Below are 23,884 nucleotides of genomic sequence, written 5' to 3'. Positions count from 1 at the left end.
ACGGACACCTTGCAGGCACAGAATCTATCTACTTGCTGCAGCACCATGAAGGAACTGTGTCGCTGCAGATAAGGTATCGCGTGCAACCAGCCTACATCGCCGCTGCAACCATGCCAACTGCTGGTCATGCATGGTGACCATCCGGGGCACTAATAGCGCCATTGAAGCGGACCAAATCTCGGATAGCCCATCTCCAACCGTCACCGAATTTCGCACGATCAAGTCTGGTCCATCTATCCACCTTGCGCCTCCATTTATCTTCCTCCACGCGCTGTCTCCTGATAAACTCAGGGCCAACATCGAATTCTTCAGTGATGGGCCACTCATCTGAAGAGTCCCCGTAGCTTCGGTCGTCTCCGCTTGCTGCAAGACACAGATCCTCCTGATTAGCTGTTGAACGTCGACCCACCGTATCGGAGGCTTCCTTCAAGTCATCCAGACCAGCAAAAACATCATCTTCGTCCTGGACAGCCACCAAACCATCCTGTCCAGGTTGTAACGGTGCCAATTTTAGCCAGCACATACGCCGCGGATCAAATACCATTCCACCAACAACCTGCACGTTCTGCATTGCCCCAACATTTGTGATGAGAGCGGGCGTTGGCTTGGGAGACTTCGGTACGGTTGTCTCAAACGCACGAACCGAGTTTTCGTTTCCTTCCCAACAGAAAGATCTCGGATTGTACCGCATACCATTGACCGCTACAAAGTATGTAATTGTTAGCCGTGGTATTTTCACTTGCTCAGAAGTTATGTTTGACTTACACTTCGCTTCCTGTACACCGGTACCCAGTGGCTTAATCAGATGAGGCTTGGCCCCAGGCAGCGAAGTGGCTTTACACTTCTTCCTTCTGATGAAATCCGAGCCGGAAGGCACGCGTGTGACATTAAATGTTCTGGCATTTGAGCCTAAAGCAGCAAGCGGGTGACTCTCGCGTAGTTTCGTACTAGATGACAAAGAGGCAATGCGCTGCTCCCTTGCATTTCTAGAGGCATTGGTGTCTCGTGCAAACCTAGGAGTAGTATCAGATTTGGGCAAGATACCTATATGACTTGTAGGTCGTGGAGATGAAGTTTCTGCTCTGGGAGAAGTCGACGGATTAGGACCTAGTTTGTTTCTCAGTGACCGTGGAACACCTCGCCCGGAAGGGTTTTTCATAAATTTGCTCTCCGCGGAGGAAGACGTAGGCAAATCATCGAACAAAGCCAGCTCCGATCCGTCTCCAAAGTTCCGGCGTCGAGTCGGCCGAGTGAGAGTCCGTTTAGTAGCAGCGATTAATGCCTCGGGGCTAGATTCGGGATGGCTTTTGCTAAGCGGATCATGGCGACTCCGTGACAATCGAGCATTATAGCTTGGGAAGAACATATCATTGGAAATGTCAGAGTTATTGCGACGACCCTGACGGTAGTTCTTAAGGCTTGCATGGTGTGACTGATTTTCTGATGCCCCAGCAGGAATGAATGGCACTTGAGCTTTTCGTATCACTTGTTTCATATCGTTCCCCAAGCGATCTACCGGGGTTTTAGGACGAGACATACAATGATAAAACGAGCTTGACACATCAGAATAGATAGGAAGGCGTTGGCTTGAGAGCGTCGTGGCAATTTGCTGCGCATCGCGCATTGTTGGCATTGAACGTTTCGAAGCCAAATGTCTCCCAAACGTTACACATTCTGCTGGGATTTCTTTGCTATTTCGACTTGTATGCCGTCGGTGAGGCGTCGAGGATTGTTGAGCAGATGGGAGACTAGTTACAGAAGATTGTGGCGAATGAGTCCCAGCTCGGTGTTGTGATGTCCGAAATCGCGAAAGTGGTGCTCCGCTTTCTGAAACGGTCTCTAATTGTGTCAAGTGCGGGCGATCAGGGCCAGATGGACGTGGAATCCGAGACTTGGGAGATGTCGTCGTGTTGGTAAATGTGAGAGTCATCGTTGAGTGTCGCATAGGACTTTGAGAGGGCTCGGGTTTGCACTTGATATTAGGATTAATTGACAGCCTTTGGGGATCAAAGACCTCGCCGTCCTCGATTTCAAGTCCTAGGAAGAAATCGTCGCTCTTGGTTGAAGATTGAGTGGCACAGGGAGTCTTTGCGTAAGCCGTGTCTTGATCTGCAGGCGATCTTCGCTTTCTGAGATGTGATTCTAAGTCCAGAGGCTCTTCGGGGATCACGAGACCATCGAGGCCATCGTCCTCGCTTCCGGCCGTGGGACAGCTTGAAGCGCTCGGGCTGATAACGGACACAGATGAGGGGTTCGATCTATGCTCCCTAGTAGTTCCAGCAAATCGAACCCCAATACTGCCTTCCGACCAATCTAGCTCGGCATCTTCAGTCGATGGAGTCAGGGGTCCTGCATTTGCTTTGCAAGGAGAGAGTCGGAACATAACATCACCGCTTGACAGATCAAAGTCCGCTTCAAAATCGTCCGCGATAAGATGATCTCTGTGGAACATGGGGTTATTGAGAAGAGAGGGTTTGTCTTGGGAGCGAGGTCTCGCAACTTTGATTGTAGGGATGTCATGAGCATCATCCGTGTCGTGACCCATCTTGGTATTAGCCGACGCTACTAAAGCAGACTGTAGTCGAGTTGGGATGTCTCGATCCCATACGGCTGACGCCGAAGTCTTGACCGGGCTTACAGCAACGGAGCTGACTTGCCGCAGTGCTTCAGGGAAAGACGTATCGAGTAGACTTTTCAATTGCAGTACGCCATCGGGACCGGGAAAATCCACGTCATCGGCCCAATCGTCGACGACGTTTGTTGTATTGTTCCTCCGCCCCAGGCGTTTGATGGTGCCACCAACAAGGGCTGATCTAGGGATGTTTGTTGGCAAAGGTATTCCGGCGTCTTTGGCAGAGGAAATAGCCTCTTCGGTGACCACTTCGTCGTTGTCCAGCAGCTGAACCTGCCAGTCCTCATCACCACCGCAATTAGATTCCAAATCAGAACGCGCAGAGCGACGCGACGAAATGGAGTCCCTATGGCCAGATTGGCGGACTGATGAATTTGTTACCGAGGTGGCACTCGACGCCGTACGCAGCTGGAGGCCATCATAGCATTGCAGGTCTTCATCGTCATCCCAGCACTCGATGGTTTCTTCGTCGTGATTTCGTAATTCGAGGGTCAAGGCAGCCATGATCTCAGTTGAAGACCATAGCCGGCAAGTGACACGTTGTCAAGGATGTTTCTGGTCGCCGATGGCAGGCTCAGAGCACTACAGCGCTGAGACGAGATTGAAGGAGGCGATTCATCCCGCGCTGAAGAGAACCAATCCAAAGCCAGGTGCTCCTATTGGCAGCATCAATAGCAGAAGCAAAAGATCTCGACAGTTTGACTCCCAATCGTTCGTGATTTAATGATAAAGTGGTATGGGACGATCTCGAGGGAAGGTGGGACAAACGAAACAGTAAGAAACTCTGCCGCTGCGTCGAATATATAGACGTTGAATTCTGAGCATAGGTCAAGCTTGCATGTTCAGATGAAGCTCAAAAGTCGATGAGAACATATGGGCGAGCCGAGATACTAGAGGCTTTGCAGCAGCACTTTGATGTGGAAGGTGGTAGTGGGCTCGTCGTGGTGGTGGAGGCAGAGGCGGAGGAGCCGGCGGCTGGACGGATTCCGTTTGGGTTGTGAGGTATTTGAGGTAAGGGTGGAAGGCAGCAGGTAACAATTATGTAGCTTTCCACCAAGAAATATGCAAATCACAATTCCCACAACGCAGAGCAACCACTTGAGGTCCGGTTACGATCAAAGAGCTCCAGTCATTTTTCCAGTAGCTGCTTGCGGGCCGCGTTTTCGCTTGTATATCTGATCTGGTCTCGCAAAGTTTTCTTTTCTTTTGTTTTCTTTTCTTTTCTTTTTTGCAAATTCTTTGTGATTATACAGTAGATACAACAAAACAGGTAAGAGACCAAGGAGGAGGGCATCAAGTAATAGTTATAAGATCAACCATATTTAACTTATAAAGCAGTATACCGCTGGTTGAAATTTGTTGTCAGCACTATACCAAAAATAGGGTAGATACAGCTTTATTTAGGAAATCATGATTCCAAGCTTTGTATAATATTCAAAACTAATAATGTTATTTATCATTAGAATGACTTTGTATGCTTAATTTTATAATACTGATTTAGTCCGCTTATGTTTACATCAAGTTTTCTTAGAATTATAATTTTGGGATCTAGGATTTTTGCAAACTGAAGATATTGATTCAAATAATATTTAAACTATTTTTATCAGGTTTTTGGGGTTATAGAAAGAACTATATTGAATAATATAAATATCCATATATATTTAACTATAGACTACCAAGTACAGGTAGAAATAATAATAGATTAAATATCACTATAGACTTATAAGTTATGAATAATTATATAAGATGTAAGTTCCTATAATTAATGTAATCCACAAGCGGGCTGGCTACTAAAGCAGGCTGGCACCTGTATTATCCATACAATAGAGCCATATTTTATATATCAATATCTGTAGTGAACCTTAGCTTATCTAAGGATTCTGCTGTTCTGTCTTCCTACTACTTTCTATATTATTCTAATAGAAGACTTTTTAGATCTCTAAATTTTAACTATTTCTAAGATTTTTCTTTAATTTAATTTTTTTATTTATTTATCTTTTAACTTAGCTATTAACTACTATAATATATAATAATATATCCTAGTTTTCTGATATATAAAATATTATATTAAAGTTTATATTAATTAAATCTTATTTTTTTTCTAATTTCTATATTTATTTATTTTTTATTTATTATATACTAGATTTTCTATATTAGTATCTTTTTTCTTTACTTAATTAATTATATAGTTTTTTATATTAGTATATTTCTAATTATCTCTAATTTTATCTATTATATCTGTTTTTATTATTATAAAATACCTAATTTTTGAATCTTAATTTATTACTCTTATTCTAATTTTAATCTATTTAATTTATTATATTATTTATAATTTTAAATTAGTATACTATTCTAGAACTTAGTATTATTAATATTTTTATATAAATTTTTTTATATTATACTAAGTATTTATCTTATATTATTTTTATTTATTTATTATTTATTATATTAATTTATTTATTATATTTTATATCATTAATTTTTAGTATTAGTTTTAATATTCCTGGATTATTATTTAAATATTTTAAAATTAATTTATTAAATTATTAATTATTATATAATAAGTTTAATATTTATTTATTATTATATTTATTTTATAATATCTAAAAATATTATATTTATTCTATTTTCTAAAATACTAATAAATTTATGTTATATAAGAATTTTAGTTTTTTATTATATTTATTAATTTTTTTATATATCTGAGTTATATTTTAATTAATTATTAAATCTAAATTTTTAGTAATTACTAAAGTTTTTTATTAAACTAAAATAATTACTAGGATATATATATTCTAAAGTTTTAATTATATTAAAATTTATTATTATATTTATATTATAAATAATTATATCTATTTTTATATTTTATTCTATATTATTTAAAGAATCTGGTAGTTTAATTATATTAATTTTAAGTTTTATTATACTAAAACTAATTAACTTTATTACTTTTAAATAATATAATATTAATATTATTAATCTAAATATACTCTACATTATTGAGTATTTTAATATTTTAATAAAATTATTTATTAGTATTATAAAGAATTTATAATTAAGTTAAACTTATAAATATATATATATAGTATAGTTTTTATATAGTATATGTAAGGACTAATATCCTTACAACCTTCGCGATAAGCTTATCGCGAAGGAACATCAACTACCCCTGCGAGAATAAGATAAGAGATCACGTGAGAGACTAGGCGAGTAGCCGCGACCACCACACAAGTGGCAGCTACCCGCGAGAATAGGAAACCAGCGATAACACTTTAAGGCAATATAACACCACCTTTGACTCTCACAAGGGATATTCGTTCATCATGCTATTTCACCCCTTAGTCCTTATAGTATACTATTAGTTTTATTAAATAAAAAAATATTTTATAATTAATATATTATTAAATAATAAGTAGTTTCATAAATTAAAAAAATACTTTAAATTAAGTTTTTATATAATAAAAATAAAATTAAATACTTAATTTTATAAAATAATTAATATATAAATTAATACATATATTAATTAACTTATTTAAAAAATAATCTATTATATCTATATTATTGATATAATTAATTTTTTTTAATAATTAATTTATATCTAGAACTACTTAAATTTATATTTCTATATAGAATTAATATATTCAAATAAAAATATTATAATTAATAAATTTCTTAAATAATTTAATTAATAGTAATATAATTAAAGAATTTTCATTTATATAATTTAATATAAAAAGTATTCTAGATCTAAATTTTTAAAACTCTATAAATCTTATATTTATTAAAAATTTAATAATTGTTATAAAAAATCTTAAAAATATAATAAGGATTATATTGATAATTATAATTAATAATTATATTAGAACTAGTAGAGTTAATTAAAACTTAAACTAGTAATTAAATAATTATTAATAATTTTAATAATAATAATAATAAGTCTATTTTTATATTCTATATTAAGCAAAGAAAATATAAGTTTTTACCTAAACTATAGTAAATAATTCTCTACTTATTTTAAGTAATTAGTCTTGGAATAATAATAATAAGTTTTAAAAAAATTAATATTAATATTGGTTTTAGAACTTAATTCTTAGATTATTTTCAAAGAATTAGTTAAGTTATAGATATATATATATATAATTATAATAATAGATTTAATAGTACTAATTAAAGAATTTTATTATATTTATAAATAAAGTAAGAAATATTATATTTAGTACTTTAAATAATAATTAGAATAGTTATATAAATAAATATATAATCAATCTTAAATTAAAGAGTATAATTATAATTAATCTAATAGTAGTAATTATTATAAAGACTATAATAATACTTATAATAGATATATTAATAATATAAATATTATAAATACTAGTAATAATATTATCTAAGATATTAAGAATATTAAAATTAAAAATATTCTTATATAAATTAAAATTTTACTTATTTTATATAATAATTATCATATGTTTTATATTATATAATAGATAATATAAATATTTGTATTATAATATTTAATTATTTAAATTTATATTATTTAAGATTACTAATTCTTTTAAGACTTTATTTATTAATATTATTAAATCTAATTATTATAAGAACACTGAAAGTAACTAGTTAAGAAATTATTATATATATAATATTTTATTATTATTAAAGTGTAAGAACTAATATCCTTATAACCTTTGTGATAAGCTTATTATAAAGAAATATTAACTACTTCTGTAAGAATAAGATAAGAGATTATATAAAAAACTAAGTAAATAGCTGTAACTACTATACAAGTAGCAGCTATTTATAAAAATAGGAAACTAGTAATAATACTTTAAGATAATATAATACTACCTTTGACTCTTATAAGGAATATTTATTTATTATACTATTTCATCCCTTAGTCCTTATATATAGTTAATCTAAATATAATTATATATATATATATATATATATATATTAATACTAGTTATTCTATAATCATTATAAATATTAATTTTATTTGATTTTTTGAACCTAAAATATAGTTTATAAAAAAATATGATTTCTTATTTATATTATATATAATAGATATAAAATAATTAGCTAATATTTTCTATTAAAAAATTAAATTAAAATATAAATTATTTATAAATATAATTCCTAATAAAAACTTATATTTATTAATTAATTCTAATTAGATCTCTATTTCTAAACTAAAATAAAAAAGATTATTAATAATATTTTACTTTTGGATTAATAATTAGATTAAAAAAGTAAATAAAGTTTTAGAATATTATTTAAAATATTTTATTATAAAAGATTAAAATAATTAAATTGATATATATTTTAAATTAAATTTATTTATAATAATTATAAAGATATATTTATTAAAATAATTTTTTTTAAAATTTTTATAAGCTATATACTAGAATTTTAATTATAGATTAAAAATAATTTTATAAAAATAGAGATACTATTTATAATAAAAAAAATAAAAAATTTAATGATTTTTAAAAAATCTATAATAAATTTAATAAAAAATTATAAAAAAAATAAGTATTTTATTATAATAATTATTATAATATTTTAATTTTTAAAGAAAGAAATAAAATAATATATATTTTTAAAAAAATAATTTAATTAAATTATTTATTAAAAACTTAAAATTTAAAAAAATAATTTATAAACTAGTATCTAAATTTATTAGGTTATTTTGAATTATAAATATAATTAAAAAATAAAATAATATATTTATATTTATTAATAAAATATAATTATATATATAATATCTTTTATATATCTTTCCTAAAATCTTAAGAAATTAAAATAATAAAACTAAATAATTATTTATATTTAATCTAGATAATAATAATAAATAAAAATAAAATAAATACTAGATAATTTTATACTATAAAATAATTAATTTTATATTATAAAATAATTAATTTTATTTTATAAAATAAAAAATCAATTTTTAAAATATAATTAATAATTACTAATTAAAAATTTAGTAAATATTTTATAAAAATATATAATTTTAAAAAATAAAGTTTAAAAGAAAAAATATTAAATAATAGATAAATTATTATATAATACTTATATAATTTATATATAAAATAATAATAAAATTAGATAATATAATATAGATATTATTAGTAATAATTTCTTATAATTTTTATGCTTCTAGATATTAATAATCTAGTACTTAATAATATTTTTTTATAAAAAAATATAATAGAATATTTCTATTTTTTATATAGAATTAAGAAAATATTATACTTAATATTCTATTTATTAATAATACTAATTTTTTTAGTATAGTTTATTATTTTAATCATATTTAGTTATTAAGATCTTAACTAAATTTAGTTATCAAAATTATAGATATATATAAAATATATATCTAAAATAATAATAAAATAAAATAAGATAAAATAATAATATATTATATTTAATTAGACTACAGCTATATTTATTATATAATTTAAAATATAAATATAATTAATATTTATTTAATAATTATTATAAAAAAACTATGAAATAAAATATTATTATTAGTAAGATATTACTAAAATAGAAAAGTATTTATAAATTATATATAATTTAGATTAAAATTTTTTATTCTACTTTATTAATCTTAATTTTTTTTCTTTATTTCTATTAATAAAATAATATATAATTTTAGTAATTATAATATCTAAATAAAAATAATAATATAAATTTAAAGTAAATAACTAGTATTATTTAATAAAAGTATTAAAAATTTATAATCAATATTAATTTAAAATATAAAAATATAATAAAATTCAATTTAATTATAATAAATATTTATATTTTTTTTAATAAATTATTAGTAAAGTTAATTTAAATAATATTTATATTTATAATTTTTTAGTAATTATTATTAATTTATATTTAGAATAAAAAATATATAATTATATTATATAATTTATAAAATATAGTATCCTATTCTTTATTATTAATATTTTAAAAGAAATTTAATTATAAAAAAAATTATTATTAACTTCTTTATATTTTTAAATATTTTAACTATAATTTATAATATAATTAGAGTGGCTAATAGTTAAAAAACAGGTTAAAAACTAAATATTAAGAAATATATTTAGACTAAATAAAGTCTTTATATCCTTGTTTTTAAGTTAAAATCTAATAGATATATATTATATATATATTATAGCCCAGTACAGCTAAGCTGTATTTAATGTATAATTAATTAATTTTAGATTTTTTAATAGTAATTGTTAATTATCTGGTATTTACTATATTAGATTTATAATATACTAAAAATAGATTTAGTTTATAATATATATATTTAATTTATAATATATTTATTTATAAGATAATTTTATAATTATTAATTCTTATAATATACTTTAACTACTAGCTGTATTTTTTAACTATTATTATTAACTTAACCTAGCTGTTAGCTACTCTAAATATAATTAATTAAATTTTTTATAGTATATTAATAATACTTTATATTTAATACTATATTAAAATATTAATTAAGTTTAAATGATTTATTTATTTTTATATTAAACTATTTTATTATAATTTTAAAATATTTTAAATAAAATAAAATCTTTGGATTAAAAAATATCTTAAATAAAAAATAGTAATTTATATTTAAAATCATTATAATAAATAATAGATTTTATATTTATTTATTAATTTCTTAGTACTACTAAATAATAAAGAATATAAAATAATTTTTATATATATTTTAATAGATATTTAATAATAGAAATAGTATAAAAATAAACTATTTATAATAAAGAAATAATAATAAATTAAAAAATCTAATGTTAATAAAAAAATAAAAAATATATAATATAAAAAAGTTATTATAATTATAATAAAAATAATATTATATTTCTAAAATAAAAAAATATTATTTAAAATATATTAATTTAATATAAATTAATATTATAATTTTTACTACTAAATACTATATTAATAAAAATAATTAATTTAATTATTAAATTAATAATATTATATTATTATCTTATAATTAAGAATAACTACTATTAAAAAAAACTAAATTATTATAATAGAAAATCTATATTTTAGTTATAAAATAATTATAATATTAATAATTTAGTAAAATCTATATTTTAAATATCCAGGCCTTGCTATAACTTAGAAAGATAAGAATTAGTTTATATCTATATAATACTAGTATTTTAATTCTATACCTGGCTAATCTTTTCTCTTTATTATAATATATATTATTAATAATTATATTATTAAGTTTAATTACTCTATTATTTATATTAAAATTCTATATTCTAAGAATACTAATATTAATAATAAGTTTTATTATTAGTATATGCTTAAAATATTAGTATATATTATTAATCTAAATATCTTTTTAAATAAAACTTTTTAGATATTCATAATATTAAATTTATTAATTTATATATTTAATTATATAGTCTAGTTTTTATATTAATAATCCTAATATTAATAATATTATTATTTATAATAATTCTAAAATTATTTATTAACTTAGAAAATATTTATATTATATATTATATAGGCTTTATTTAATAATTTAAATATTAGTATAATTAATATCTCTAAAAATTAATAATTATAAATTTTTTTTAAAAAAATAAAGAAATTATATATCTAAATTTTATATATATTAGATTTTAAAATATAATTAAGAAATAATTAATAGTATATTTATTTTTTTATATATTATAAAAAATATAATATATTATAAAATATATTCTATTATTTTATTTAATATTTATAATATAGTATACTATAAATAATATTTTTAAGAATTATATTATAATTAACTTTTATATTATTAATAAAAAACTAAATTAAATTACTATTCTATTTTTATATAAGAAAAAATCTTTTAGATAATCTAAAAATAGTATTTTATTTTTATTATTAATATTATTTATTTTTTTAATTATTAATTAATTTATTATAATTATATATTATAGTTAAAAATATTCTATATTATTATTATAAAATATATTAACTTAATATTATATATATAATATTAGATAAATCTTAATTTATAAAAATCTTAAAAATTTTATTATATTAATATTAATAATATAATTATTATTTCTAAGAATCTAAATAAATATTTTATTTATTATAATCTTATATTTAGTTATTTTAAGAAAATAAATTTAAATTTTAAGTTTATTAAAATCTTTATAATTCTTTTTATAATATTTCTAGATTAATATATTAATATATTTTATTTTAATATATTTAAAAATAAATTTTAAATTATTAAAAAATTTTTATAAATTTAGTTAAAATAAATTATTTTTTCAATTTTACTAAATAATTATATTATTATATATAATATTATAATTAAAAAACTTTAGTTTTATAAGATTATAAAACATTTTGAATTAAAAATTATTTTAATAATTATTATAATTATACTATTTATATAATATCTATTAATATTAATAAAGAATAAGATATTTAAGAATTTATAATATAAATTTATAAATTTAAAGAAATTTATTTATTATGATTTTAAATATTAATTTTATTTTAATTTAGATATTTATTATTATAATAGCTATAATATTGTATTATATTATATTTTAAATAGATTAAAATATAAAAATCTATTTAAGTTATTTATATTAATATATAAATTATTTTATAAATATATTTTTTATTATTTCATATATTTTAAGAATAGAATTTAAAAATATTAATTATATAATATTTTATAACTAATTATTTTTATTATAAAATTATTTATATAATTATTATAATTTTTTTATAATTTTTTAATAGAAAAAAATATTTAAATATTTATAATTATTAATAAGTTTATAAAATATATTAATATAATTAAATAATGATCTATTATAAAATAAATAAATAGAAATTTATTATTATATATTATTTTTAAAAATATAATTAAAGTAGTCTAAAGATTTTTATTTTTACTTATAATATATATTTTATATTTATTCTTTAGAAAATTCTTTTCTTATATTTTAAAATTAATTAATTTTATTTTATTATTTTATAGTTCTAAATAGATAGTCAATTAAGATATATAATTTAAATTATTAAGATAATAATATATTATATTATAATATAATAAAAATTTTAATTTTAAATTTTTCTATTTATTATCTTAATAATTAATTTTATTCTAAATATTATAATAAATAAATTATTTTATTAATTATTTTTAAGTATAAATCTATAATAGTTCTAATATTTTATTATAAATATCTTAAATTATATCTAGTTATTTAAAAATAAATTTATTAATATTTTTAAAAATACTAGTATATCTATTAAAAATATAATTTTAAAATACTTAAAAATTAAAATTATTATTTTTTCTATTATAAAAATATTTTTGTTAAGTAAATTAAAAAATATTTCTAATATTTTTAAAAGATTTTTATTATTAAAATTAATACTAGTTAAGATTAGAGTGGCTTAACCTGACCGTTATACCTTAACCTTAACCTGACCTTAACCTGGCAGTCAGGTTAAGGTATAAAAATCAGATTAACCGTTATACCTGAATCAGGCAGAATCAGGCAGAAATCAGGCATGATTAGGCACAAATCAGGTAAGAATTAGGCAGAAATATTCTGCCTAAACCTACTACCTTCTTTAATAGGCTTAGTTGCCGAGAAATTTGACCTGCAGGTTAACCGTTGGTTAACCTGGGCAGGAATATATATTTCTTATACCTGACCATTAACCTGCAGTCAGGTATAAAAATTTTGATTAACCTGACCTGACCTGGCCGTTAGCCACTCTAGTTAAGATTCTTTATTATATTTTGATATTAAAAAAGTTTTTAAGTTTATAATTATCTATATATAGAAAATATATAATAGAAAATATAAATTTATATTTTTATATATTAATAATTCTGTGTATTTATAGATATATATCAAAAATATTAAAATTAAATTAAAATAATAATATATTGATTTCTTCCCTATTATTCAAATTATTATTTATTATATATATTATCTTAATTTTTTAAATTATAGATTATTTATTTTATTACTTTTATTATATAGTTTAAATTCATCTTTATAAAAATTTATTATTATAATTATATACTATTCTAGTCTTTTTATATTATTAATAAAAGATTTTTTAATAAAAGATATTAGAAAATATTTATTATTCTAAAATATATTATTTTATATAAATATATTAGAAAATCTATTATTAAATATCTTATTTATTAATCTAAATAAAATTTAATTAATAATATATAAATAGAGTGGCTAACAGTTAAAAAAAAAGTTAAAAACTGAGTATTAAAAATATATTTAGATTAATTAATATCTATATATCTTTGTTTCTAATTTGAGATCTAATAGATATATATTATTTATATAAATATTATATTTATATTATAGTCCAGTATAGCTAGACTATATATAATATATAACTAATTAGTTTCTGGTTTTTTTTCTATAGTAATTTTTAACTGTCTGGTATTTTACTATATTAAGTATATAATATATTATGAATAGATTTAGTTTATAATATATATATTTAATATATAATATATTTATTTGTAAGGTATTTTTATAATTATTAATTTTTATAAAATACTTTAATTATTAATTGTTTTTTTAACTATTACTATTAATCTGACCTAACTGTTAGCTACTCTATATATAAATTTATAAAAAAATTAAAGTATATAATCTAATCTATAAATATAAAAAATATTAGTTATTTTGATTATAGTATATTATTATTTCTTTATATTTATATTTATTTTTTTCTTTATCCTATAAATATAAATTATTTTATATTTTTTAATATGTTTATTTTATTTATTATTTATATATAATATAATATTACTTTATAAGGATATTAAGTTTATTAAATTAATATATATAATAAATCTTAGTTTATATAAAGATTCTATATTCTATTTTTTTATTATTTTCTATATTATCATAGGAAAAGACTTCTTAGATCTCTGAATTTTAACTGTTCCTGAGATTTCTTCCTAATTTAATCTTCTTACTTACTTATCTCTCAGCTTAGCCATCAACTACTGTAATAATATCTCAGTAAATTATACTTCTTATCTTATATATTTATATATATAGTCTCTAGTACTTATATCTAAGCTTTAATTTTTAAAAAATCTTTTATATAAACTTTAAATTATTAGGTAATATAAAATATATTATAACTTTCTGTATTTTTAATATTAATATAATAAAAATTTTAATTTATCTTCTTAGGCTTATAGAAGTAGATTTATATAGGATATAGATACTTATATTAAATATTTTAAGATCTTAGATAATTAATTAGCTTTATTATTAAGATATTAAGAGTTAAAAAGTAGCTATTTTATATGGAATACAGAGATGGCCAGCCCGCTTGTGGATTACATTAGTTTATGCTTATATTACTTAGTAAGTGCCAGGCTATTTAATGTAATATAATCAGTAAGCGAGTGGTCTATATAGGTGAGTAGCCCAACTCTGTATTCCTTATAAAATAGTTATTATTCAAAGCTGAATATCTTAATAACTATAATACTTAAGAATATAAAATATAAATATATATTAATCAAGTATATTTTTTATATATAGTATTATTTTTAAAGACTAGAAAATTATATTTCTTAAAATATTTAAAATTTATATTAAATTATAAAAAATACTAAAAATATATATATATCTAGGTAATTAAAATATATATTAGGTTTTTTCTAGGCTATACTAGATAATTATAGTAATATTAAGCTTATTCTAAGTTTTATAAAATATTTATAAGAAAAGGTTAAGATATTTAGCTTTTAATAAGAGCTACTTTATATAGAATACAGAGCTGGGCTACTCATCCATATAGACCACTTGTTTACTGATAATATTAATTAGTAAGTAAATAGTGTATATAAGCCAGCAGTATACTATATTTTCTATATAGAATAATAATTTTTAATTCTTTATATCTTGATTAATTCTGGATATTATTTTATATAATCCTATATATAGTTTTATATAGTTATATATTAGTACTTATATTAAGGCTTTTTAATTTAAAGCTTAATAAGACTTAATATAGAAAAATATAGTATATTTTTATATTTTATTCTTTTTCTAGAATAACTTCTTTAAAAAGGATATAGATATTTTTAAATAAGATTTATAAAGAATTAATATACTTATTTCTATAATATATTTATTTAAGTTCTCTAAATATTCTTGTTGTTGAATTATATAAGTTTAAAATATCTAGATTTAATACTAAATACAGCTCTGCGCTGCTCACTTACACGCGCCACTCGCTTACCGATTACGTTAACTAACCAAGTTAAGTGACTACAAAAAGAGAGTAGGAAGAGTGGGACAGGGGTGACACCACTCACTACCTTTTAGAAGCAGAGGCTAAGCTTAGTATCCGAAGTACTTTCCATGGACCTTTTTCTGAGCAGACATCCTGACAGACCAAGATGCCCCCGAACGATGTTGGCCAACTTTCCCGGATTCTGCGCATTCCACGATCTGATGAACCAAATGCGTGCGTACTATTGCACATTGTTTGTTGCGGCGCTTCCATACTGGATTTGAATCTTATCGGCACAGAAGGGGAGTGCCCATATACCGGCACAGGTATGTAGCGTCCCATCATTAGTGGGAGATCGACGACCGATGCATCACAGTCTAACACATTTGTCATAGTGCGACAGACTCGCCTTAACTCATATCGCTCAAAGAACTATCAAGGCACCGAAGACGAGTGGGCTCACATTATGCTTCATGTACTAGGACAATTGGAATATTCCAGGATGAGGCAGGATATACTTACAGGGGTGGAAACGTCGGCTTCAATCGCTGGCTCTGAAGCCAAGGGCAATGAGATGACAATCGTGATACGGAAGAGGATTCAATCTATAACCGTACGTACCGGCTTAGGCAGCCTTAATCGGTTGCTCCTACTGATAATATCCAGCAAAAACTGGGGGCTATAATCCTGAATCAGAAGGATGAAGAAGCCATTCATCTCTACGAGTGGACTTCTATCTCCGCCGAGAGGACTGGTCTCCTCGAGAAGCGCTGTTTGACTCTGCAGGACCGCTGTCAGAATGCTGAGGAGACCATAAATAATTTAAGGAAACAGCTTGATGAAGTCATAAACGCCAAGACTCGACACGAACAACAGTTGGTGAACAATTTTATGCAGCTTCTCAACGAGAAGAAATTGAAGATCCGCAATCAACAGCGCGTATTGGCTTCCACAGATTTTGCTTCACAGACTAGTAGGTGTTCCACCACGGCAATCTGAAGTTAGATATCCAAGCTGATCAGTGAAAAGCTCCAAGGTCTAAAAACCAGGAAGCGCCTCCGGGTGAATCCACGCAAATCACGACGGCTAAAGGGGGAGCGGGCAGTTCAGTCTCGAAACCATCACATACTATGTCGTGTAGTGAAGACGACATCGAAAATTTAGAGTTAGAACGGGAAAACCGCCGGGTAAGCCTTGAAGCAGCACTAGGTACAGACAACGAGCCGTCTTCAACGCCGCAACAAGCGTTAGAGGAAGATGGCTCTACTACTGATGAAGATATGTCTACTACTTCTACTCACGACGCCCAGACAAGCAAGCTTGACTCAAAAAGCTTTCATTCACAGTCTACAAGCAAGAATCAAGTCATTCCACCTCGAAGAGAGCTTCCATTCGCGAAGACCACGGGAAAAAACGCAGGGATGCGAACAGTTCGGCCTGAATACAAAGAATCTGGGCACAGCTCAGGAGAGACAGACGACGATGAGCTATAGCCTGAATTTGCCAGCAGCTTCAGGGCATAGCTTTTAGGCATAAGGAATGATGCATTTTGTAGTCCTTGATTGTTATACGCGGGCCCTCGAAATAATCTTCTGATGCGGCGGATTCTGGTTTACTACATGGGCTGTAGGCAACCAATCAATACAGAGTCTGCTGGTGAACAAGCGAATGTTGCATGGCTCTGTCGTACCACCAAATATAATTTTTCGATCTTATGTACAAATTCATCACTGCTGATGTGGTTTGAGACTTCCCTTGGTGTGATTGTGAGATTTGACAGAATAGGCCGAGAAAGCACAGTACTTGAACTATAATAACATTGGACTAGGGCAAAAGCATCGAAGGAAAAAGTTGTTTAGGTGTTACAACAACAACGCCTAGACCACCAGACAAATAGGAAGAAACTGGGTCAATAGTGAAAAATCGGAAATCTAGCCATACAGAGCCTTCGGAGACATCTCTCCAGCGGCCATGAAGTTTGTCTCGGGGTTTCCAGTCGCCTTAGCGGCAGAGCAGCGAGCCATAGTGGGAGAACTAGAGTAGCAGTTAGCAAGGAGACAAGTACGGCTTTGCAACGAGCATCAGAGGAAGAGGCTTGTGCTTGATACATACCTCCGAGCAATGGAATCAGTAAAATAGAAATCGTCGATGATCTTCTTGAAAGGTGTATTGGTCGATTGAGAGCCCTTGTTCTGATCAACTAACTGAATCTTGCTCAATGAGCTCAAGGATGTTGGTTCAACCACGTCGTATCGGCGCATGACAGGACTAATTTCTTCCATACGGTCGCGCAGTGCCTCGATGTCATCGTAAGGAAGAGGTATGCTGAGGAATTCACTAACGGCACGGATGATCTTCCAGTCGTCACGTGCAGCACCAGGCAAGGAAGTGGCAGCTCGAGTGACTTGCACACGGCCCTCCGTGTTGATGTAGGTTCCAGATTTCTCAGTATACGCCGCGCCAGGCAGAACAACATCGGCGAGCTGAGCGCCTCTATCACCGTGGTGTCCCTGGTAAATGACAAAGGCGTCATTGGGAAGTTCGCTCTGAGCGATTTCATCAGCACCAAGAAGCCAAACCATCTTGGGCTTGCTCTGAGAGACTTCGGGAGATGGCGTAGCGAAGCCCACTTCATAGGCAGCCGCACGGGATGCTGCGCGTTGGAGAACGTTGTAGCCTTGCCAATCTGGAGTATTGAAGTTGTTTGCGTGTTTCTCTACAAAGCTGCCGATGGACTCGAAAATCGCCTTAGCATCAGGGTGTTCAGCAGCAGCACTGCCAACAATGATCATAGGTCTTTTGGCCGTAGCGAGCTTTTCCCCGAAGGTTCCGGAAAGGGCTGCCTTCAGGGAGGAAACATCGGCACCCAAGTGCTCGAACTCGAAAGTGCTTTCAAATTCCTCGCCAACAAGCCCGATTTCAAGATCAGACCGTAGATACTGCTTGCGAATACGCGCATTGAGAACGGAGGCTTCATGGCGAGGATTTGTAGCAACCAGAAGGATCGCATCGGCCTCCTCGATTCCATAGATCTTAGAGTTGAAAAGATAGTTGGAGCGAACATCAACACCGTGAGCAATTGGGGTGCTGCCGCCTGGCTGGTCCAGTGCAAGATTGTCAGACCCAAGCTTATTAGCCAAATCCTTCATAGCCACCAATGTTTCAGCATCTACCAGATGCCCGGCAACGGCTTTGAACTCATTCTCCGTCGGCCGAAGTCGCTGGTGGGCTGACGAAATTTCGGTCAAAGCCTGCTCCCACGTTACGGGGACGAACTTCCCTTCCCGGCGGATTAGAGGTGTCGTAAGCCTCTGAGTCTTGAGACCATCACATGCGAACCGAGATTTGTCGTTGATCCATTCCTCGTTGATATCGTCGTTCAGCCTTGGAAGTACCCGCATCACCTCCATGCCTCGAGTATCTATCCGTATGTTCGACCCCAAAGCGTCATGCACGTCAATAGATTCAGTGTGTTTCAGTTCCCAAGGGCGAGCACGGAAAGCGTAGGGCTTAGAGGTAAGAGCTCCGACTGGACAAAGATCAATGATGTTACCAGAAAGCTCGGAGTCAAGGTTCTTTTCCAGGTAAGTGCCGATTTGCATGTCGTTTCCTCTGCCGGTGGTTCCGAGTTCGGGAGCTCCAGCAACATCATTCATAAAGCGAACACAGCGTGTACAGTGAATACAACGATTCATGGACGTTTTAACAAGGGGACCAATATTTTTGTCCTCGACGGCACGCTTGCCCCCGACTTCGTGGAAACGTCCACGGTCAGCACCATATCGCATGGATTGATCTTGAAGATCACACTCTCCACCTTGGTCGCAAACAGGGCAATCCAGAGGATGGTTGGCAAGCAGAAACTCCATAACACCTTCCCGAGCTTTATGCACCAGCGGCGAATTGGTTTTGACATTCATTCCAGGCTGCACAGGCCAAGCACATGACGCCACGGGCTTAGGTGCCCGCTCGACTTCGACGAGGCACATACGACCTAAAGAGCAGTCAATATCGACAACAAAGCCGAATAATGTCCGAACGCAAACATACAGTTACCTGCAACCAATAGCTTCCTGGTAAGGTATCAGCAATGTTAGTTGTTCTCTTAGAAGGGGCTAGAATATCCGTCGGCTTACTCATGGTAACAATATCTATCAAGAGTTAGTGATTTGCGCTCAAATGTATTATATCACATCGTAATTCTTACCTTGGGACTGTAGCACCTGCTTTTTCACAGGCTTGGATAAGAGCCGAGCCGGCTGTGAAGTAGTGTAAGAGGGGAGTTCAGAAATTGTACGAGGAAGATTAAGTCACCTTCTACTGAAACCTTCTTCCCATCTAGAACAATAAGTTAGCAAAGCCATCAAAGTGACTTCAAAGCCACAGTAACTGACCAATGGTGAGTTCCACTTCGGCAGAGCGAGGGGATGTCGTCGCGAGAGCCCTGAGATGGTTGACCTTTGGGACCCGGATGAGCCGGGCGGCCGCACGATACAGCTGCGGCCGCATACTGTGACGAGTGTCAAATGTGAAAGGGTTGGGTTAGAGCGAAGTCAACCCGAAGGGTAGGCAACAATAGGGTGGTAGAGGACTGAAGTGAAGGGTGTCCTTGGAGAGAGTGCACTCTGGCCTGGCTCGGATTCTGCCAGACACAAGTCGGAGCGTCACTCGCAAATTGCCGTCTGCGGATTGGTTCGGATGTACGGGAGATAATATAATCCGAGCCACACATCTTTTCTCCCTATAAACAAGCTCCGTCTTCCTATTTTGCTTCTCTTCTCTTTTTCTTCTTTCCTCTTCAGACTTATAAACTCATTTCGTGGGCATGATTATTGTAGGTGGTAGGGTCATCTTTTCCTCTACTTCCTCTGCTACATAGCCCTAGAATAGTTGCACTGAGCTGGAGCTCCTTAGGGCTGTTCTCGTCTTCACAGCTGTGAAATGAGGCGGTCTGATGCAGGTATCGTTCTTTACTGACAGTTGCTACATGTCTTATAATAAATAGTAAATCACGAAGATAATTCAGGCGGCATTCACATGCAATTTTCTAGTGATTAGGTTAGTGTGAATATATATATAGGCTTCAAGAGCGCGACCATAAAATCGACGATCGGTACTCTACCTGACAAAATTCATGTAAATCTCTCCTTGGTGTGCCAAGACTCTATACGCATAACATTCAATGCAGATACAGAGGTACATGACGGCACTTCCTGTACGACAAGCTTTGGTTTATAGCGTATGTTATGTATCAGTTCTACGGCGCTGCATTGAGTGTACTTTACGCAATCGGGTTTGAATCGACCTGGCCAAGTAGGCAGGACATCATCAAGGCATTATATACCGCGCTCTGAATCCCCAAACCAGTCCCTAGGTATCTCGCAATATCGATAACATTATTGCCAGCTCTACTGTTTCACAACTAGATCCGGCAAGATATATAGTGAATGGAAAGGGTAGGAGAAAAGAGAAGACATCGCTTAGGAATCATTAGGATGCCACGTAGTCTCTTGCCTGGTACCAGGGGGGAGCCAGACTCGGGAAGAGCTGCTTCCTCTTGGACGAGCGTAAATCGAGTTATCATCCTTCTTCGAATCGGTCGTATGTGAGATCGTATCACCCAACGGCTGATAGTCCGTTATTTTGCTTGAGACTGTAGCGAAACCATTGGACTGCCATGCTTTCCCTGGTGCCCGTGCGTTCAACGGGAGTACCATGTCATTAGCGCGGAAGCGATCAGCGTTTGCTTTCTGGTCAGCCAAGTCGTCATGACTGTTGCGGTCGTAAAGATAAAGCCCAACAAAAGTGAGCAAAATCCCAAGTCCTTGAACAACGGTCGTTGAACTGCCGAACCAAACGACCGCAACAATAATGACGAACACCCTCTTGACCAATGATGCAACGGAGTATGACACTGGCGATATCATAGATAGAAGGATGAACGCCAAAATGTTCTGCGCGAAATGCGACACACCGTTGAAAACAAATTCGAGGAACAGAGCACCGTGGTCAAGAGAATCCTCTTTTCCTGTTAGAGAGATGGCACCGTCCTGCATGAGGTCTGATATTAAGGGGTATCCTTCGCAGGCGAACCATATGGGCAGCGTCAGGACAAAAGCTAGGCCAGAGCAGTAATACAACAAATTCAGCTTGTCCATTTTTTGCCGACTTGAGGGTTCGAGATTTGATTCTGCGCGTGCCGCTTCGTTGAACAGTTTTTTCGAGAATATGTTCTGTGAGACGAATACAAGAGCTGCGATTAGCGCACATAGAATGCCGAAGAAATTAGTTGAGAAACCTGTGGAGCACGCGAGCATGACACCGAGGGTTAATGGAATGAGCGACAAATAAGTCGCTTTGGCATATCGAATGCGAAATAGCACACGATATGCTACGACCGTGAACAGGGGCGATAGTCCCTTAATGGTGTGAACAAGCGAGACTGGTATCTGTGAGGTGGCCATGGAGCTGAGGATATGACCCGCTAATTGAAATATTGCTAAAGGTAATGCAGTAGCAATGATATCGCGTGATGGTGTGCGAATGCCATGCTTAAGCGCTGGTATGCTACCCTTGAGTGAGGGAAACATTTTGGACATAAACGACAACAGCAGGCACCAGAAAGACACGAAGGCAAATTGTACCATCGTCAAGGTAATTGGTTTCGGCAGCGCATTCAGAATCGATTTTGAGGAGGTGTTTGTCAAAGCCGAAGTCATATACCAGATGAGACAAAGAGTCTAGAAACAGGTCAGCATGGCTCGAATACAGAAGCCAGACATAAGATGTTACAATTAATTGGTATGAGACTGGTGCCTTGAGTGCCTCAGCCAGCTCCTGAGCATTGGCACTCACGCTACCATTGCGTGTCCTGATGGTGCTAATTGCTTCGCTTATACTCTTCCTCGATCGTTGTCTCGTATTCTTAGCCAATCCTGTTTTCTCATCGTAAGGAAACTGCCCTGTCTTTCGCGGCTCCCCGCGTGTAAACGCATATCTAATCGAGGGACTCGAGTGAAGTTCCCTTGGCTCCGTCAGCGTATCGGACGACTCGTCACTGAACGGCGGAAACTTGTCTATCGGGCTTGTCATTGGTTGCGGGCCGTGTGTATTTGCAGGCATATGTAGCTCTGAGAGCAGCACAGAAGGGCGTCGCCCAGTACCGGTCAGAATCGTTGTGCTCATTCGGGTGCTTGTACTAGAACTTTACTTAAGGCAAATTGCTGGTGATGTTAGCTAGGTCTAGGGCGGGGCGAACATGTGTGACACCGTACCAGATTTAGGGGGACAAGGGCAATCAAAAAGCGCACCGGTCCAGAGACTCGGCAGAAGGCAATAGCAGGGATCACAGAAATTATGAAGCGATGGCCGGGTTCTGCAAATTGACAAGAATGAAGGACGTGGCGTCCACAACTTGTGAGGGGCCGGCAACACAGTGGACGGTAGTGTGCATCAAAGCCAGATCTGGAAATTCTCAAAATCCGCGGCGGCAATAGGCATAACCTAGGTGATAGGTCTGAAGAGCAGAAGTAGCAAAACCCTCGCTACGTCGCTTTCTATTGATACTTCGAGTTGAATGGAGGCCCACGGTACCAGTGTAATCTAAGGGCTGCAGTGTAAATGAAGCAAGTAGGAGGTGGTAGTTCTCCGGCAAGTCCATCGGTGCTAGTAAAATCCGTAGTTGGTTAGTATTTGGCCGGGCCGAGGGGCGGAGTGCTGGATGACGAATCTTGACTGACGAATCATACTCAGGTTTTGAGGACACGCCGCCCGGGGGTGAGGACCATGGACCTACCTATGAATCATGTAGTATCCTACGGAGCTTGTACCTAAACTTGCAGGATGACTTAGGGCAAAGGTATGGTTTATCGCGGTACATAGATATTGAGTAAAGGAGAGAGATATTATGGTTCTCTTCTCATTTCTCTTCTTGTTTGTAACTTTTCCTGATAAGTCAAT

General features: G+C 30.7%; 4 protein-coding genes across 4 annotated transcripts; 1 reads left to right on the top strand and 3 right to left on the bottom strand.

Moving 5' to 3' along the window:
- Nucleotides 1-124: 124 nt before the first annotated feature.
- BO97DRAFT_356761 (putative cytokinesis regulator (Byr4)) lies at nucleotides 125-3,136 on the bottom strand (the record flags this gene model as incomplete). Its single annotated transcript, XM_025692181.1, has 2 exons — nucleotides 125-702; nucleotides 766-3,136. 2 exons carry the CDS (start codon nucleotides 3,134-3,136, stop codon nucleotides 125-127), a joined length of 2,949 nt encoding a protein of 982 aa, XP_025546480.1.
- Nucleotides 3,137-16,091: 12,955 nt separating this feature from the next.
- On the top strand, nucleotides 16,092-17,873 carry BO97DRAFT_464029 (uncharacterized protein; the record flags this gene model as incomplete). Its single annotated transcript, XM_025699480.1, has 4 exons — nucleotides 16,092-16,251; nucleotides 16,321-16,538; nucleotides 16,592-16,904; nucleotides 16,979-17,873. 4 exons carry the CDS (start codon nucleotides 16,092-16,094, stop codon nucleotides 17,416-17,418), a joined length of 1,131 nt encoding a protein of 376 aa, XP_025546479.1. The 3' UTR covers nucleotides 17,419-17,873.
- On the bottom strand, nucleotides 17,578-20,560 carry BO97DRAFT_446979 (putative NADH-ubiquinone oxidoreductase, subunit G). The gene is made up of 7 exons (XM_025698714.1): nucleotides 20,320-20,560; nucleotides 20,240-20,263; nucleotides 20,133-20,184; nucleotides 20,062-20,076; nucleotides 19,976-19,998; nucleotides 18,038-19,919; nucleotides 17,578-17,959 (listed from the first exon to the last, which is right to left on the bottom strand). The coding sequence occupies exons 1-7, from the start codon at nucleotides 20,432-20,434 to the stop codon at nucleotides 17,857-17,859; spliced, it is 2,214 nt and encodes a 737-aa protein (XP_025546478.1). The 5' UTR covers nucleotides 20,435-20,560; the 3' UTR covers nucleotides 17,578-17,856.
- Nucleotides 20,561-21,171: 611 nt separating this feature from the next.
- Nucleotides 21,172-23,546, bottom strand: BO97DRAFT_400389 (putative ER to Golgi transport protein (Sly41)). The gene is made up of 3 exons (XM_025694290.1): nucleotides 23,200-23,546; nucleotides 22,718-23,148; nucleotides 21,172-22,665 (listed from the first exon to the last, which is right to left on the bottom strand). Exons 2-3 carry the CDS (start codon nucleotides 23,108-23,110, stop codon nucleotides 21,406-21,408), a joined length of 1,653 nt encoding a protein of 550 aa, XP_025546477.1. The 5' UTR covers nucleotides 23,111-23,148; nucleotides 23,200-23,546; the 3' UTR covers nucleotides 21,172-21,405.
- Nucleotides 23,547-23,884: the final 338 nt, after the last annotated feature.

The sequence above is a fragment of the Aspergillus homomorphus genome, assembly GCF_003184865.1.
Source record: "Aspergillus homomorphus CBS 101889 unplaced genomic scaffold BO97scaffold_69, whole genome shotgun sequence".
In the NCBI taxonomy this organism is placed as follows: Eukaryota; Fungi; Ascomycota; class Eurotiomycetes; order Eurotiales; family Aspergillaceae; genus Aspergillus; species Aspergillus homomorphus.
Note: the sequence above shows the minus strand (reverse complement) of the source record. Positions and strands in the feature narration are given on the sequence as shown.

Excerpts from the sequence above, each read along its gene's own strand:
- BO97DRAFT_446979 (XM_025698714.1), bottom strand. The coding sequence starts at position 20,434 with ATGCGGCCGCAGCTGTATCGTGCGGCCGCCCGGCTCATCCGGGTCCCA. Across the intron at positions 20,264-20,319 it reads CGAAGTGGAACTCACCATTG|ATGGGAAGAAGGTTTCAGTA; the intron begins GTCAGTTACTGT and ends TTATTGTTCTAG. Across the intron at positions 19,920-19,975 it reads GCTATTGGTTGCAGGTAACT|GTCGTATGTGCCTCGTCGAA; the intron begins GTATGTTTGCGT and ends ACTGCTCTTTAG.
- BO97DRAFT_400389 (XM_025694290.1), bottom strand. The coding sequence starts at position 23,110 with ATGAGCACAACGATTCTGACCGGTACTGGGCGACGCCCTTCTGTGCTG. Across the intron at positions 22,666-22,717 it reads CAGTCTCATACCAATTAATT|ACTCTTTGTCTCATCTGGTA; the intron begins GTAACATCTTAT and ends ACCTGTTTCTAG.